The 15,577-nt window shown below is 40.0% G+C and overlaps 1 protein-coding gene across 5 annotated transcripts in view; it reads right to left on the reverse strand.

Annotated features, from left to right (window-relative positions):
* The window catches only part of Rint1 (RAD50 interactor 1), a 466,626-nt gene that overhangs the window by 310,125 nt on the left and 140,924 nt on the right, over window positions 1-15,577 (reverse strand). For 4 of the 5 annotated variants that reach the window (XM_067791696.1, XM_067791694.1, XM_067791699.1 and 1 more), the window contains one exon: window positions 338-458. The exons of the other annotated variant lie outside the window; for it this stretch is intronic. In XM_067791696.1, the coding sequence (XP_067647797.1) occupies window positions 338-458 (121 nt within the window). The remainder of the gene's footprint in view (window positions 1-337; window positions 459-15,577) is intronic. 5 annotated transcript variants of the gene reach the window in all.

The following is a 15,577-nucleotide window of genomic DNA, read 5'->3' on the forward strand; positions in this document are numbered from 1 at the left end:
CTTAAAACCCGTTATTAGAAGCGTTTCAAATTATTTTTTACCTTTTAAAATGCAAATATGTTAACATATACTTTTTGTCCCTATTATTTTTCTCGGGCCATATATTGACTCGTTATTCTTTTGCACATAAAATGCATATAAGATAAACTGGCGTAATTCAGTTTCTTGCAAAAGAGCAACAGTAAACAGTTGTTTTTACAGGGTGTACCATTTCTAAAAGTATATTGAAATACTCTTAAAATTACTGATTTGGCATATGGCAATAAGGTGTCTCTATTATTTTTTTCAACACTGTACTTATAACAACATAATTTGCTTAATTTTAAAATTCAATTACCAAAAACAAATATTCAGCTAGCAGCTGCGCTTTGATAGTGTTCACTCTGGATGGTGAAAATGATAAAGAGTCACATTCCTTGAATCCCCAACGCATTGATTTTAAAGTGCGCTCAAGTTCCCTGTAAATAAATATTTTATATAGAACGTATTACTAAACAGAACAAATAAAATAATTATTGGTTAAATGAGCACCACATTTACGACTGATTTTTAACCCACTGCATACAGACATATCAAAAGCAAAGCAATCGAATCAACTACCATGCAAACTATTTAACGACTACTCTTTTTACAAAAAGCTTCTTATCCTGCAATGCACAAACGAATCTATGCTACACACAAGTTATAAAGAGATAGAATGTCTCAAATCGTGTTGTTAGTGTAAAAATGAGATAAACTATAATAAGAAAGAAAACAGCTACAAGCAGGATGTCATGGGAGTTTGGGCAACTGCAGTTTCACCGACTTATCCGCAATTTGAACTTCGATGAAACCTTTAAAAGCATTATGAAATTGACAGACGATGATTAAGTGGCGATGTTTACAGTGTTATTTGGAGAAATAAAGGCGGATAGTTTTGTGCGCATATCTCTGTATAATAAAAAAATTAAAAAAAAAAATTGAATTGAAACGGTACATGAAATAATAATAATACTAAAAGCTAGAAAATAATTAGGTAGGTCCTAAGTACTCGTCATCACACTCCTCACCAATCTAGAGCGTTGATCAGACAATTGAATAAAAGCGTTGGGCGCTTGTAGCTTATCGGGAAGTTACTTAAATTTTAATTACAAAATTCGTTCACAACGGCCTTGCAGCCGTGCAGCCTGTCAAGTCAACCTAAATAAAACCGTTTAAAAAATGTACCAAAGTCTTAAATGTTTTGCTTTCGCACGCTAATTGATATGTCTGTTTGGTTTTCGTGCCTTGTTTATTCTTTCTTCGTTTTTACTCCCTTATGTTATTGAATTTGACAATTCAGATATATCAAAATTTTTAATGGGATAGATTGGATGCTATTTATTTAAACACTATTCGATTGGGTAAAGCATGCTAAAATTGGTAAAACAAGTTTAAGAATTCTTAAATTCATCCATAGAAGTTTATGTATTTCGACAAATGCATGTATGTAGGTTAGACTTCCTCTTCGTGAGCAGTGAATCAGCAGTAAAACAACGAAAAGATAAAAATTCAATTTAAATGATAGGACACGGTGTCGGGATATTACGAATGTACGTGATCAGTGAAGGTTAAATGATAACAGAGCTTTTACAAAACTTTGTCTCACCGATTAATTGCCGCATTATGCAAATGATCCTGCTATTAAATAAATAAATGCAAGGCGCGATATACCTCCGAAGAAAATTTAGGACGAGCGTCCCTTCCAATTTGCGTCGTGCTCCTTTTAATGTTTCCTGCAAATAGGCGGGACATGTTTTATACCGAAACCGATGCCGTTTGGCAAGGCAGATGAGTTTTCATGATCATAATGTCATGATACGTCACTTTATTTGTGATCTTACAGCTCATCCAATCTGACGATATGATCGGCCTCGATCAGGATAAACTTGGATTTTTATAATTTTAAATTTTTTTAACATTTTCTTCCGATTCCCCTTCATTAACGGTTGGTTGCTTCTACATCTTAATTCTGTGATTACTCCGTCGTACGGCAACTAGGTAATTTGCCAAATGTTAATATCGCGTATGTCATATCTGTCATTTCCAAGTATCTTGTGTACTACATACGGACCTTTATACACATGTGTGCTTGTGTGCGTAAACTTTCTATTTTTCGTTCTTTGTCTGGGCATATCTTATCTTGCAAATACTCGGTAAATTTATCTACTATTGCACCTCTCTGTCTGATACCGAATAGTAACCGGCTTGGGGTATTACGACAAGTGATTTGTTAGTCCAATCGTCATGTTTCAAATCTTTATTCAACTTTCCTGAGAACGTCTTTATCACCCTATTCACCTTCTCCGCCTGCCCATTGGCTTGAGAAGCAACGTCTAACTTCACATGACTTATATTTTTTCGATAGAAATGCGGAGAATTTTAGGGATGTAAATCGAGTGCCACTATCGCTTATAATGTTTCTAGGTCGGCTGTAATAGCTCAAGTACTCTAGTGCCGATATTTGTTGGGTGTTATTTAATATATTTGGTGAAAGCGTCAATAATCACTAGGATGTGATTTCGTCTGGACTTTAAGGACGGCAGGGGTGTTGTAATCGACCTCGACAGCCCATCTAGCAATGCGATGATTAAGCTTTTTTTCCTTCTGTAAGTCATGGTTAAATAATTGCATTCAGTGACTATCCTGAAGGGTGTGCCTTCCAAATAAGTCCGAAACCTCCTTAAGGCGTATATAAGACTTTCCAACTCGAAACTGTGATACTACACTTCATGCTGTTTAAGAGAAATAGAAAACGGGGTGAAGTTTACCATCTTCTTGGCGTTGTGATAACACTGCGCCAAACCCAATATTGTAAGGATCATAATGTAGATTGTGACGGACTTTTCCTTTGACTTTGCCGGGGTTGGCCTCAGTCCGTCCAGGGTTCCTGAAAGTAGAAATTCCTAGCGGTCCTTCTAAAACAATAACCCTGTTTATTTCGTATAAAAACGTTATAAAAGTATTTATTTAATAAAAATTCTATTTCTACTCCTAGCTGATTCCCTTGCTTTGTAAGAGGTGACTGAGGTAATAAAGCCCTCGGCCAACTTCTGCGGTCCAATGGAGTAATAAAGCCTCCAGACGAATATACTTTTAGTACAAATGAAGTCAAAAACCTTCAGGTGTACTCTTGGTCGGTAGTCATAAAACCTACCGACTCGTATGCCTGTCTCCTAATCTCTGAATTTTAATGCGAACTCGTCGCCCTTATATACTAATTTTGCACGCAGGAAAATTATTATTTTATAATAACAACTTCATAATAGCCGTGTTTTTTAACACGCGTATATCCGTTTACGCTTAAACTTTATATTGACTGCTAAGAGACAAACTATAAATACACCTCTGAAATTGCTGCGCATAAATTTTGTCCTACTAAATTTCAATACGCATTATACTCAGATGTAACTGAAATATGTGTCTTTGTTTCACCCTGTACACTAATTCTATGTATTATATGTGTGTCCACAATTCATCGCAACTGATTCAGCTTTATGTTATACCCTATGGCCATCAGAGCGTTCCGTCTCCGCTTTTCGGTACACCCTGTTGCTGTAGCTAGTTGTTTTACCACAGCCGCTAGATGGGTCTCCTAAGCATTATCTAAGCGAAGATAGGCGTTTTTTAACACGCGTAAACGAAACGTATACACGCGTGTTAAAAAACACGGCTAATAACAATATAACAACTGTCATTCTGGCGAATATTTCCTTCCCGTGAATTTCCATGCACCATAATGCTCCTTATTGAATACAATGCCATTGTACTTGCTCATACCGTGCTTTCCAGCCGTTGCTATAACTATTGTGTGTTTGTATATTTGTTTGTGATCACCTGATTCTAATGTTGTATTTTGCATTGCCCAATGCTTCTGCCTTCTGTAGTATGGCGTGCGTTGGTGTTGTATGCTAGTGCGTAAATATGTATAGCGAAATTTCTATTAGTAGCGGCGCTTATTTTGACGACTTGCTGCTGATCTCCGTTCACTTAAGTTATTATGTATGTTGTATTTGTAGCTGGGTGTATTGGATTTTAGGTGTGCGAAGGGTTGATTGACCGCTGCTTCAGCTCACTTAGGTGAGGTGTCCTCCTCCTTCCTCTGAAGACTTTGTCTAGCTCTACGATCACTGGTGACACAAAGTTCGTTACCCGGTGAGGTCCACTGTACCTGGGCGCTAGTTTGGCTGCAAAGTTATCCGCCGCTTTTGACAGCTGATGTTCCTTTACCAGCACTAGGTAGCCTATCGCCGGTCGCCAGTGCCTTCGTCTTAAGTTGTAATACTTCGCCTGCTCCATAGATGCTGTCTCTTGTTTCCGTCGTACCATATCGAATATTTCTTTCATCCTCGTTGACTGCTCTCCTGGGTTCGCTAATTTCTCACCTGTACTATGTATGCTGGACTGTAACCTGTCGATTCACATACACTTGTATTCAATGCCAGCGTTATCTCTGGTAACAACTCATCCCAGGTCTTCTGCTCTTTTCCCGTAAATTGTGCTATCATCCTCTTAAGGTTCCTGTTTGCTCTCTCTGTCGGGTTCTCCTGCGGTGTGTACGGTGCCGTTAATTGGTGTTTCACGCCAAGTTCCTCTAAAAATCTCTTAAAACGTCTGCTGATAAACTGTGCTCCATTATCCGTAATAAATACTTTTGGGACGCCGAACCGTGCCAAAATCCTCTCTCGAAATCCTCTTATTAAACATTCTGTCGTTGCCTTTCTGATTGGTACTACCTCTACCCATTTTGAAAATTTGTCTAGGAAGACTAATGTCATCGTGTTGCCATGCTTCGATCGGGGCATTGGACCAACAAAGTCTGCACAGACTGTTGCCCAAGGCTCCTCTGAAATCTTCGTTAGCATCTTACCCGCGGCTGGCTGTTGACTCGGTTTATATATTTCACATGTGTGACACTGCTGTACGTACTTCCTTATATCCCTGAACATTCCTGGCCAGTAATAACGTGTTGTTGCTCTTGCTATCGATTTTCGGATGCCCATATGCCCTGCGCTCGGTGTCGTGAATCTCCTCTAGCACTCTGCGTCTCTGTGGAGTCGGCACACATAGCTTCCATGACACTGCATCTTCGCCATCCATATGACTTCCTATGCGTCTGTACAACTTTCCATCCTCGATAACGTACTCTGGGAATTTCTCCGGGGCCTTTCTTACATCTTCCATCTTTGCTTTAAGGCACTTACACTCGGCTTTTCCGTCATCCATCGTACCCAAATGCTCGTCCATCGGTTGCCTTGATAATGCATCTGCCACAACGTTCAACTTTCCTTTTCGATACTGTACGTCAAATGAGTATTGCTGTAGTTCCAGCGCCCATCTCGCAATCCGACCAGTCGGACTCTCTATCGCATTCAACCATTTCAACGCTAGGTGATCTGTTATTATTGTAAACGTATATCCTTCTACGTATGGCCTCATCTTTCGTATTGCCCAGACTATTGCCAAACACTCCTTTTCTGTCGGTGAGTAGTTCATCTCTGCCTTCTTTAACCTGCGGCTTGCGTATGCTATTACTCGCTCTTCGTCGCCTGAACCTTGCGTAAGTACTGCACCAAGGCCAAAATCACTTGCATCCGTCTGTAAACTAAACTTCCTTGAGAAATCTGGGCAAGCGAGTACCGGTGCCTGCGCCAGTGCTGCCTTAAGTGCTTCGAATGCTGATAGCTGCTCTTCAGACCACCTCCACTTACTACCTTTCTTAAGCATCGATGTTAACGGGTGTACGCCCTGTGAGAAATCCGGCCCGAATCTTCTATACCATGACACGACTCCTAGAAAACGTCGTAACTCTCGTATATTCTTCGGTGGTTGCAGTTCTTTGATGGCTGCTATCTTGTCTGGGTCGGTATGGATGCCTTCCTCGCTAACGACATGACCTAGATATTTTAACCTTTTCTTAAGAAACTCACACTTTTCCGGGTTTATCCTCAGGTTCGCTCTATGCAGCCTTCGAAATGCTTCTGTTAAATGTACAATGTGCTCTTCCAATGTTTTGCTTGTAATGATAATATCGTCAATATAGGCAAACGCGTATGGTTCCAATTCTGGTCCTATGACACTATCAAGTGCTCTCTGGAAAGTTGCTGGGGCTGAGTGCAAGCCAAATGGCATTACCCTTCATTGGTATAGTCCACGCCCAGGTACTGTGAATACGGTGTATTGCTTGCTTCCATAGGGATTTTCCAATATCCATTTTTCAAGTCGAGGCTACTGATAAATCTCGCGATTCTTAATTTGTCCAAGATAGGTTGTATACGTGGTAAAGCGTATGCGTCTGGTTCTGATCTTGCGTTTAGCTGACGGTAGTCTACGCAGAGTCTCCATTTGCCATTCTTCTTCTTTGCCAAAACTATGGGTGCGCTGTGCGGGCTATTCGATGGTTCGATGCAACCTTTTTCGATCAGCTCGTTGACTTCTTTCTTGATAATTTCTTGCATTTTCGGATTCTTCGGATAGTACCTTTGCTTAATTGGACGGTCGTCCCTCATAAATATTTTGTGTGTGGCCACGTTGGATACTCCTGACATCTTTGCAAATACCTGTAATTCTTGGCTCAGAAATTTACTCACCGCATCTTCTGTCTTGCTAGTTGCTATCGGCGCCATTGGGTTGTGTTCCTTGAAATCTTCGCTATTTGTTTCGACCATAGTTGTACACTACCTCTTGCTTCCGTTCGTCTACTCTCAACGTTATTTCTTGACCACCACATCTCATCTCAAAGTTTACCTTCGCCAGGTAGTCCGTGCCAATTACCACCTCATAGCCCAGTCTCGGTAGGATTAGCATCTCGTTCCTCTGTACTTTCTCACCCTTTCTTAATTCTGCATCTACCGCTTCTTTGACTATTATTGCTCTGCCGTCGCCCATTCTTACTCGCGTCTTTACTTCCTCGAATTTGCAAGCTTTTAATATTTTCGCCATTGCATCACTTATAAAGCTCCTCGTCGCTCCCGTGCAATCGCTGCTACCGCTTCTTCTCCGTTCACATACGTTGTTACCAATATGCGGCCCTTTGTGTATTTGAACATGTCTAATCTCTCCGAAGTTGCACTCCCGAAGACCCCATCCCTCGGTTCCAATGTGGTCTCTGGTCGTTTCCCTGTGGCTTCCTACAACAATCACGCCTGAGCACGCCTATCTTACCACATGTCCAGCAAAACTCTCTTCTTATGCCTCGGCACCCGTATGAAAAGTGACCGCCTCTTCCGCATCGTCTGCAGACCGTTCTTGTATCTACATATTCTTGTTGTGGCTCTGACCTCTGCTGTTGTTGGACTTCTACTCGCTCCTCCTGTCTTTGTTCTGCCTGGAGACACTGGTACTGACCTTCTTGACGCCGTGGTATGAATGGCCTTGTGCTAGGTCGCATTGGTTCCCTGTCAGGAGTAATATTTTCATAGTCTTGAGCTAAACTTACAAGCTCCTCAAGATTGCTAACATCGCTTCGCTTTATATATAGTTTGTACTCTCTGCGCGAGTTTCTGTAGATGCGGGTTAGTTTCTGCTCCTCGGTGTAGCCCGCGTGATGCATTAGTCCTTGTAATACTAAGACATAATCTTTAAATAGCTCACCTTGTCGTTGTACGCGCATTCGAATTTCATCTTCCAATTGCTCTAAGTATCGGGAGCTTAGAAAGAACTTCAGGAAGTCCTTCTTGAAGGCGTCCCACTCCTGCCAATGCCGGTTGTTATTCCTGTACCATACCAACGCTTTGTTCTTCAATAACTCCGGCAGCGCTTTTGGAATTGTGTTGCGGTTGATTTCACGCCCATCTGCTAGCTCCTGCACTCTTTCGATGAATCCTAGGGGATCTATGCCTCCGTCGTACTTTAATCCCCACTTCCTTACTCTGTCCATGGTCGTTGCATATGTGCCAGGCTGTTGAATATAATTTGTCGTTGCGTACGTACCAGGCTGCTGAATAAAATGTACCGGTGGTTGTCCGACCTCCAATTGATTGGGTGCACCATTTGCCTGCCTTTCATTTCTTGGTGAATTTAGTTCGCTGCTTGTCTTTGATGCTTGTGGATTTGTTAACCGCGCATGCCGAATCGCCAACTCTGTGAATCGATCCCGCAAATTCTCGTTATCCTTCTCCTCTTGGATGAATGTCGCCAATCGTTTTCTTAGTTCGTCAACCGCTCTAGCCCAAATTCCGTGCTGTAGGCTACCAGATCCTCTCGAGTGAGATAGTATATCCACGATACCTTTTCCATTGTTATGCTTTATATCCTCGTCGTATTAACCCAGAGGTGTGTGAATCTTGTTTCCCTCTTCGTTTCTGATGCTCTGAAAGTATATCTTAAAATTTGATTTGTATAACCTGCTCGGGCGCCAAAATGTGACGGACTTTTCCTTTGACTTTGCCGGGGTTGGCCTCAGTCAGTCCAGGTTTCCTGAAAGTAGAAATTCCTACCGGTCCTTCTAAAAGAATAACCCTGTTTATTTCTTATAGAACGTTACAAAAGTATTTATTTAATAAAAATTCTATTTCTACTCCTAGCTGATTCCCTTGCTTTGTAAGTGGTGACTGAGGTAATAAAGCCCTCGACCAACCTCGTCGGTCGAATGTAGTAATAAAGCATCCAGACGAATATACTTTTAGTACAAATGAAGTCAAAAACCTTCAGGTGTACTCTTGGTCGGTAGTCATAAAACCTACCGACTCGTATGCCTGTCTCCTAATCTCTGAATTTTAATGCGAACTCGTCGCCCTTATATACTAATTTTGCAAGCAGGCAAACGGTTATTTTATAATAACAACTTCTAACTAATAGTAATAACAATATAAAACAACTGTTATTCTGGCGAATATTTCCTTCCCATGAATTTCCGTGCACCATAATGCTCCTTATTGAATACAATACCTTTGTACTTGCTCATACCGTGCTTTCCAGCCGTAGCTATAACTATTGTGTGTTTGTATATTTGTTTGTGATCACCTGATTCTAATGTTGTATTTTGCTTTGCCCAATGCTTCTGCCTTCTGTAGTATGGCGTGCGTTGGTGTGTTGTATGCTAGTGCGTAAATATGTATAGCGAAATTTCTATTAGTAGCGGCGCTTATTTTGACGACTTGCTGCTGATCTCCGTTCACTTAAGTTATTATGTATGTTGTGTTTGTAGCTGGGTGTATTGGATTTTAAGTGTGCGAAGGGTTGATTGACCGCTGCGTTTTTATGTTTTGTGCGTATCTACCTCCCTTCCAAATATTCAATGCATGTTAGGGTGATCCTATATTTAAAATTTATGTTTGCGAAAATGTAAATATTTTGCTTGCGTGCAAAAGTGCGCAAGTCTAATTTGCTCTTCGATTTAATAATTATCAATTCAATGTACAACAGAGTATACAGAGTTATTATATATTTCCAGTTATTTCAAAATGTATGTTCTTTAGAAAAATGTAGGGATATGTGTATGTTGTGAGGATACAAAGTCCTCGGCTTTGGAGTCCTCACAAGATCGGTTTCCTTTTTGGGTCATAAATAGCGGGTATCGGACTTTGGATCAATCTGAACTTTAATTCATGAAAAGCGTCGCGGCAGTTCTCATCAAAATTAAATTTAGTGTTTCTTTTATGTAAGTTTTGTAAGGGCTTAGCAATTCGAGAAAATTACGGTACAAATCTTCGCAAGTAAGAGAACAGGCCTAGACATGATTGTGATTGTTTGGGATTAATAGGGGTAGGCAGATTCTGTATGTTTTTAATATGAGAATCGTTAAGTGAAATTCCCGCCCGCGTAGTCCTATATACTAAATGATCAATGATATTCGAATTTACCATTTGGTTAAACCCCCCTTGCATCATGATCATTTGATTTTTTAAGTCGTTACAATTCACATATTTGATGTTTTTATGTCTATGTTAATAAATTTCTTTATAATTCTGCTACGTATTTACTTTGTTGGTGATATTATATTTTTAATATGCAAGCATATGTATGTACGAAGTGAACACTTATATTTTAATTATATTCTGTTTCATAATAATTCTGCAATTTATTAAATATACAAATGTACAGGTTAACTTTTACTATAATTTCATAAAGAAGTTTCCTTGTAAATTTGCCTAACGACCATCTACATACATATCAGAGAACAGCAAAAATCTAACACAACAACGTTCGATTACATTCGGCGACATGATCGTGTTCATTGATCCAACTTGCTTAAACGAACATAATCGACATTGATTTAAAATCAACCAACTTATTGCATGCGTGCATATAATCAATTCAGGCGTTTGCTCGTTTGCCTCAACCACGATTACATTCATCGGAATGAAAAGGCAAATATGAACACTCCATGCGTCTGAACCAGGCATGCTTAACCAACGAACCGATATCATTTCGTTACGATAATCAACTTTAATAAACGATTGGTTAAGCATGCCTGGTCTGAATATTTGCATAATTCTTCTGCCCTTACGTCACGTCGACAGGCTACATATAAACATACAAGTTATAACAGCAGTATCCAACAGTTGACCCATTTACTCACGTTGCTGAACATGTGACCGCGCTATGTTGCGTGTTGAAGTTTCGCTGACGCGACACACGCGCAGAATAAGCGGAAGTTAATTGGGACAACGATTGGTGTAGTTGTGATTGAACAGCATAATCTAGTTTTAGTTAAGTAAACTATTTTTTATACAATAATTGGTTAGCATAGCATAATTACTTTAACACAAGAACTTAGCTGCTAGGTAAAATACTTTGTTCGAGTTAGTTCAGTTTGGATCGTGTAAGAGCACTGAATAAATTTTATAACGTTAATATATTTCTCGTGTTTATTTTAATTCGGTGAACGGGCAGTTCACCGCAACTTTAATTTTTTATCGCCTCGCCTGTTGTGAGACTTAACTGGCGCACGAACAGTTGTCGGTGCAGAGTGTATAAACATTTGGTAAAAAAGGACCAATTAGCAAGAAAAGTATTTAAATCGAACACAAAAAAAGTAAAGTGAAACAAAATAATACGCATTAAGGAAATCCTTTCCCTGCACTATGCCAATGCCAGAGACATTGAAACGCTAGATCAAAAACTAACCCACATGACTCAAGGACGGCAAGAAGTCTCCGAATTTTACGCTCAAATCAACAAGCAATTATCTCTGATGATAAACACTATGAATACGGAAAAATAAGCATAAGGAAACGGTTAAGGCTTTGGCGGAGACGCACCGAAGAAGGGCACTCGACGTCTTTATAAGAGGGGTAAATGGGGACTTGCCGACTCTGCTCCTCATACAGAAACCAAAATCCTTACCAGAGGCATACTCATCATGCCTCGCATTTTTGAACGTGGATAGCACAAATGCCATTTATAGAGCCCCACAAACATTCAACAGAAATAACAGAATTTTCACTGATGTATATCAATCGCGTCATTTGCAGCAAGACAATAGGGATTACCCACCTCAGTACCAATCTAGATATAGGTATACAGCCCCAACAAAAGTTTTATAAATAGAGTTCCAATCCAGTTAGGATCAAACCCATACCACCCAGGGTCCGGACAATCTCGCGTTAGTAATCAATATTCGCAGAGCTGGCGCAACAACAACAGCCCCTCAGGCGTCACAAGAATGGATACTGATCCGTCTTCCCAAAGCCGGCAATCCAATAGCTCCAATTTTCGAAGAAACGATAGTCTAGAAAGGGGACCTAGTTCTTCAGGGTTTTCAGCATACAAACAACAAAAATTGTTCCATTTGGTGCGAATAGATGAAGAGGACGGTGTAGAAGGCACTATAAAAAGCAATAAGGAACACATCACCGGGGATCAGGTAAATTTTACAGTAGGGGCCTCGTGTCCGGCGTACCGTATTTAGAATACACTACGCAAAGTCAGGGAACACTCAAGTTTTTAGTAGATACGGGGGCAAACAAGAACTATATTAGCGAGCGCATAGCGCAAATTACCATACCATACCGGTGGAGAAGTCTTTCCATGTATTCTCTGCGGGGGGAGAAATAAACATAGACAGAAAAGTGTGTGGAAATTTTTTTAAATTCGTTGGCAAAGATCTACATACCACATTCTTTGTTCTTCGAGGACTCAAATCCTTCGATGGTATCATAGATGACGATACACTAACAGAGATTAAAGCAGTGTTAGATAGGGAATTAAATCTTCTCATACTAAAACCAGACATTTTTCTGCCCCTTAAGCGATAAAAGGTACAAGAAGTCAATAGTATCAACGTAGACGTTCCTTTTGACCCCAATATTTCTGACTCTATTAGAAACGGACTGGGAAAGATACTCTACAAATACGAAAACGTGTTCGGTCCAGTCGATCGTAGAATGGAGATCGAAACCAACGTCCGGGCAGAAATAAGAACATAAAAAGAAAACCCCATCTACACTAGAAGCTACCCCTATCCAGCCAATATGCATAGCGAAGTAGAAAAACAAATTAAGGATCTACTATCAGAAGGCATCATTCGTCCTTCGAAAAGCCCCTACAACTCACCCATATGGATTGTGCTAAAAAAATCGCAGCCTGATGGCGAGAAAAAATACTGAATGGTTATAGATTGTAAACGTCTAAATGCCGTAACCATTCCTGACACCCTATACCAGACATTAATGGCGCCATCGCAAACCTGGGAAATGCAAAATACTTTACTACCTTAGACTTAACCTCCGGGATCCACCAAAATCCTATGAAGGAGAGCGACATCCCAAAAACCGCATTTTCCACCATGAATGGAAAGTACGAGTTTTTGCGGCTCCCTTTCGGCCTCAAAAATGCACCCTCCACTCTATCTTCCAACGCATGATAGACGACGTGCTCAAAGAATTTATAGGCTGCATTTGCTTCATATACATTGATGATGTTATCATCTTTAGCAAAGATAAAGCCACTCATTTAAAAGATATCGAAGCGATTCTTGCTAGACTCTTGACAGCTGGTCTTAAAGTCAACTTAGAAAAAACACAATTCTTAAGAACAAGCGTGGAGTTTCTGGGATATATTGTGACATCCGAGGGTATACTACCAGACCCAAAAAAAGTAGTATCAATAAGAAATATGCTCCCTCCCTCCAATTTAAAAGAACTCTAAAAGTTTTTTAGGATTAACTTCCTATTACAGGAAATTCATGCGGGATTACGCAAAAATCGCCAAACCACTTAGCGACCTAACACGGGGCGAACACGCACAGGTAAGAGCAACACAATCAAGAAAAGTAGCAATAATAAAGGATGAGAAGCACGAAAGGCATTCAATAATCTTAAGGAAATACTGAGGACCGCGGAAGTCCTAACATTCCCCAACTTTGAGAAGGCCTCAAATCTACTGATGCGTCTGATTTTGCGATCGGTGCGGTGGTCTCACAAGACCACGATGGCAAAGACAAGCCTATAGCGTTTATATCACTTATTTGTACGGTGCAAGGAAGATTCGAATTTTTACCGATCATCAACCGCTAACCTTCTCTTTGAGCAACCGTAATTATAACTCCAAGCTCAAGCGATGGAAATCTAGGATAGAGGAGTATAATTACGAACTCATCTATAAGGCAGGAAAATCGAACGTCGTAGCTGATGCTCCCTCTCGGCTAAATACTCAGGTAAATCAACTGACAACGACGTCCGAATCCGAAAATGCCAGCGAAAACGCAACCATGGGCTCAACATCATACTCGGCAAACGACGGCAGTTCAACCGGCGACACCGTTCATAGCGCAGATCGGGATAACTCAGATTTAATTCCATTCGTCGAGGTACCTTTGAACGTGTTCAGGAATCAGATTGCGTGGGGTAGGTTACAAATATGTGAGGAACCTCATCCTGGTTAACTGCGACACTATGTAGGAATAGAGGGTATAGGCGAACAAGAACTCGTTAATGTGCTTAAAGAAAAGCTTAAACCGAATGTAATCAACGGCATCAAAATGCCAGAAAGTCACTTAGGGTTGCTCCAGAAGGTATATTTAGAAAACTTTTTACACTATAAAATACGGGTAGCTCAAATTCTTGTAGAAGACCTACGAAACCCAGATAGAGTCCTTGAAGTCATATGGGAGGAGCATAGAAGAGTGCATCGAGACACCACTGAGAATAGAAAGCAAATCCTAGAACGATAATACTTTCCGGGAATGAGCCATATGATTAGAACATGTGTTTTATAGTGCGAAACATGTAAACTTAGCATGATAGGCACCCAAATACGCCAGAACAACAAACGACACCAATTTCATCACGTTCCTGTGAAATCATTCACATAGACATATTCGAAATTCAAGGTAGTTTTTAAGCTGCATAGACAAGTTCTCAAAATTTGCTAAACTTGTTCACATTAGAAACAAATCGACTCAGCACCTTAAAGAGAAAATGGTGAAACTGCTACACTATTTTACGATCCATAGAATTTTGGTAACCGACAACGAACGGGGATTGATAAGCCCGATAAAACAAAATTTGCTAGAATCGTTAGGAATCAGCCTTTATCGTACGCCATCCCAGAGAAGTGAGGTGAATGGCCAAGTAGAAAGGCTCCATTCCACCCTTATCGAAATATTTAGGTATTTAAAATTAGACAATCCCACTTTCAAGGCAAAAGAGCTGGTAAATATAGCAGTAGATCGCTATAACAATACCATCCACTCGGTAACAAACCGAAAGCCAAGTGAGAAAGTTTTCAATCGTTCAAAAGCCTCTAATTACCAGGAACTCCTAACAAAAGTAGGAAGATAAATAAATACCTGAAAACACTGCTAACCCAAAAGCAAATTGCCCACATCGAACGGCACAACAGGAAAAGATCCCTACCGGAGCGTTATGACGAAAACGATGTCATATACGTGAAGGATAAACAGTGGTGGTGGCGCCATCGAAATTGACACATGGCTACGCTACTCCCAAAACTGATAACCACGATCCCCCATAGCTGGTTCCAGAACAGCATGATGAAAAAAAGAGAGAAAAAACAGAGAGAAGAAAAAAACCAATTTCTGAAGAAAAGAAAAACCAAACAAATGTATTTCTGAATTTTGTTATTACTTGCTAAAACAAAAAAAGTAACCAACGAAATGTATTTCTGAATTCCGTTATTACTTCCTACAACAAAAAAACAAAAATACAAACTTAAATATTAAAACATTGAAATAATTAGATATTACTATGTAGCACAAAAACAAAACCAACAAAAACCAAATATACAAGAAACCGAAATCGAAAATCGAAAAAAAATAAAATAAAATAAAATAAAAAGAATAAAAAAATAAAACGAAAAAACATTCCTTTTTCTAACAATTTTTTCACTCCCACTAATCTCCTAACCTCACAATAACATTTAGTCTCACAAATAACTTCTAAAAACTTCTAATAACCTCTATCAACCTCAAGCAGCACGCTCATATCATATCGAAGATGGAAAAACTGGCTTACCAATTACTAAAACGAACTGCCGACTAGCTCCTAGCGCAAGTCTATATCAACCAAACTCTGCAGCGCCTCGAAGAGCTGATGGGGAACACGAAAAGAATCAGACCCTCCCGCCCTATTGACTGGATAGGCTCTGCGTGGAA

This window comes from Eurosta solidaginis, chromosome 5 (assembly GCF_040869045.1).
Source record: "Eurosta solidaginis isolate ZX-2024a chromosome 5, ASM4086904v1, whole genome shotgun sequence".
Lineage (NCBI taxonomy): Eukaryota > Metazoa > Arthropoda > Insecta > Diptera > Tephritidae > Eurosta > Eurosta solidaginis.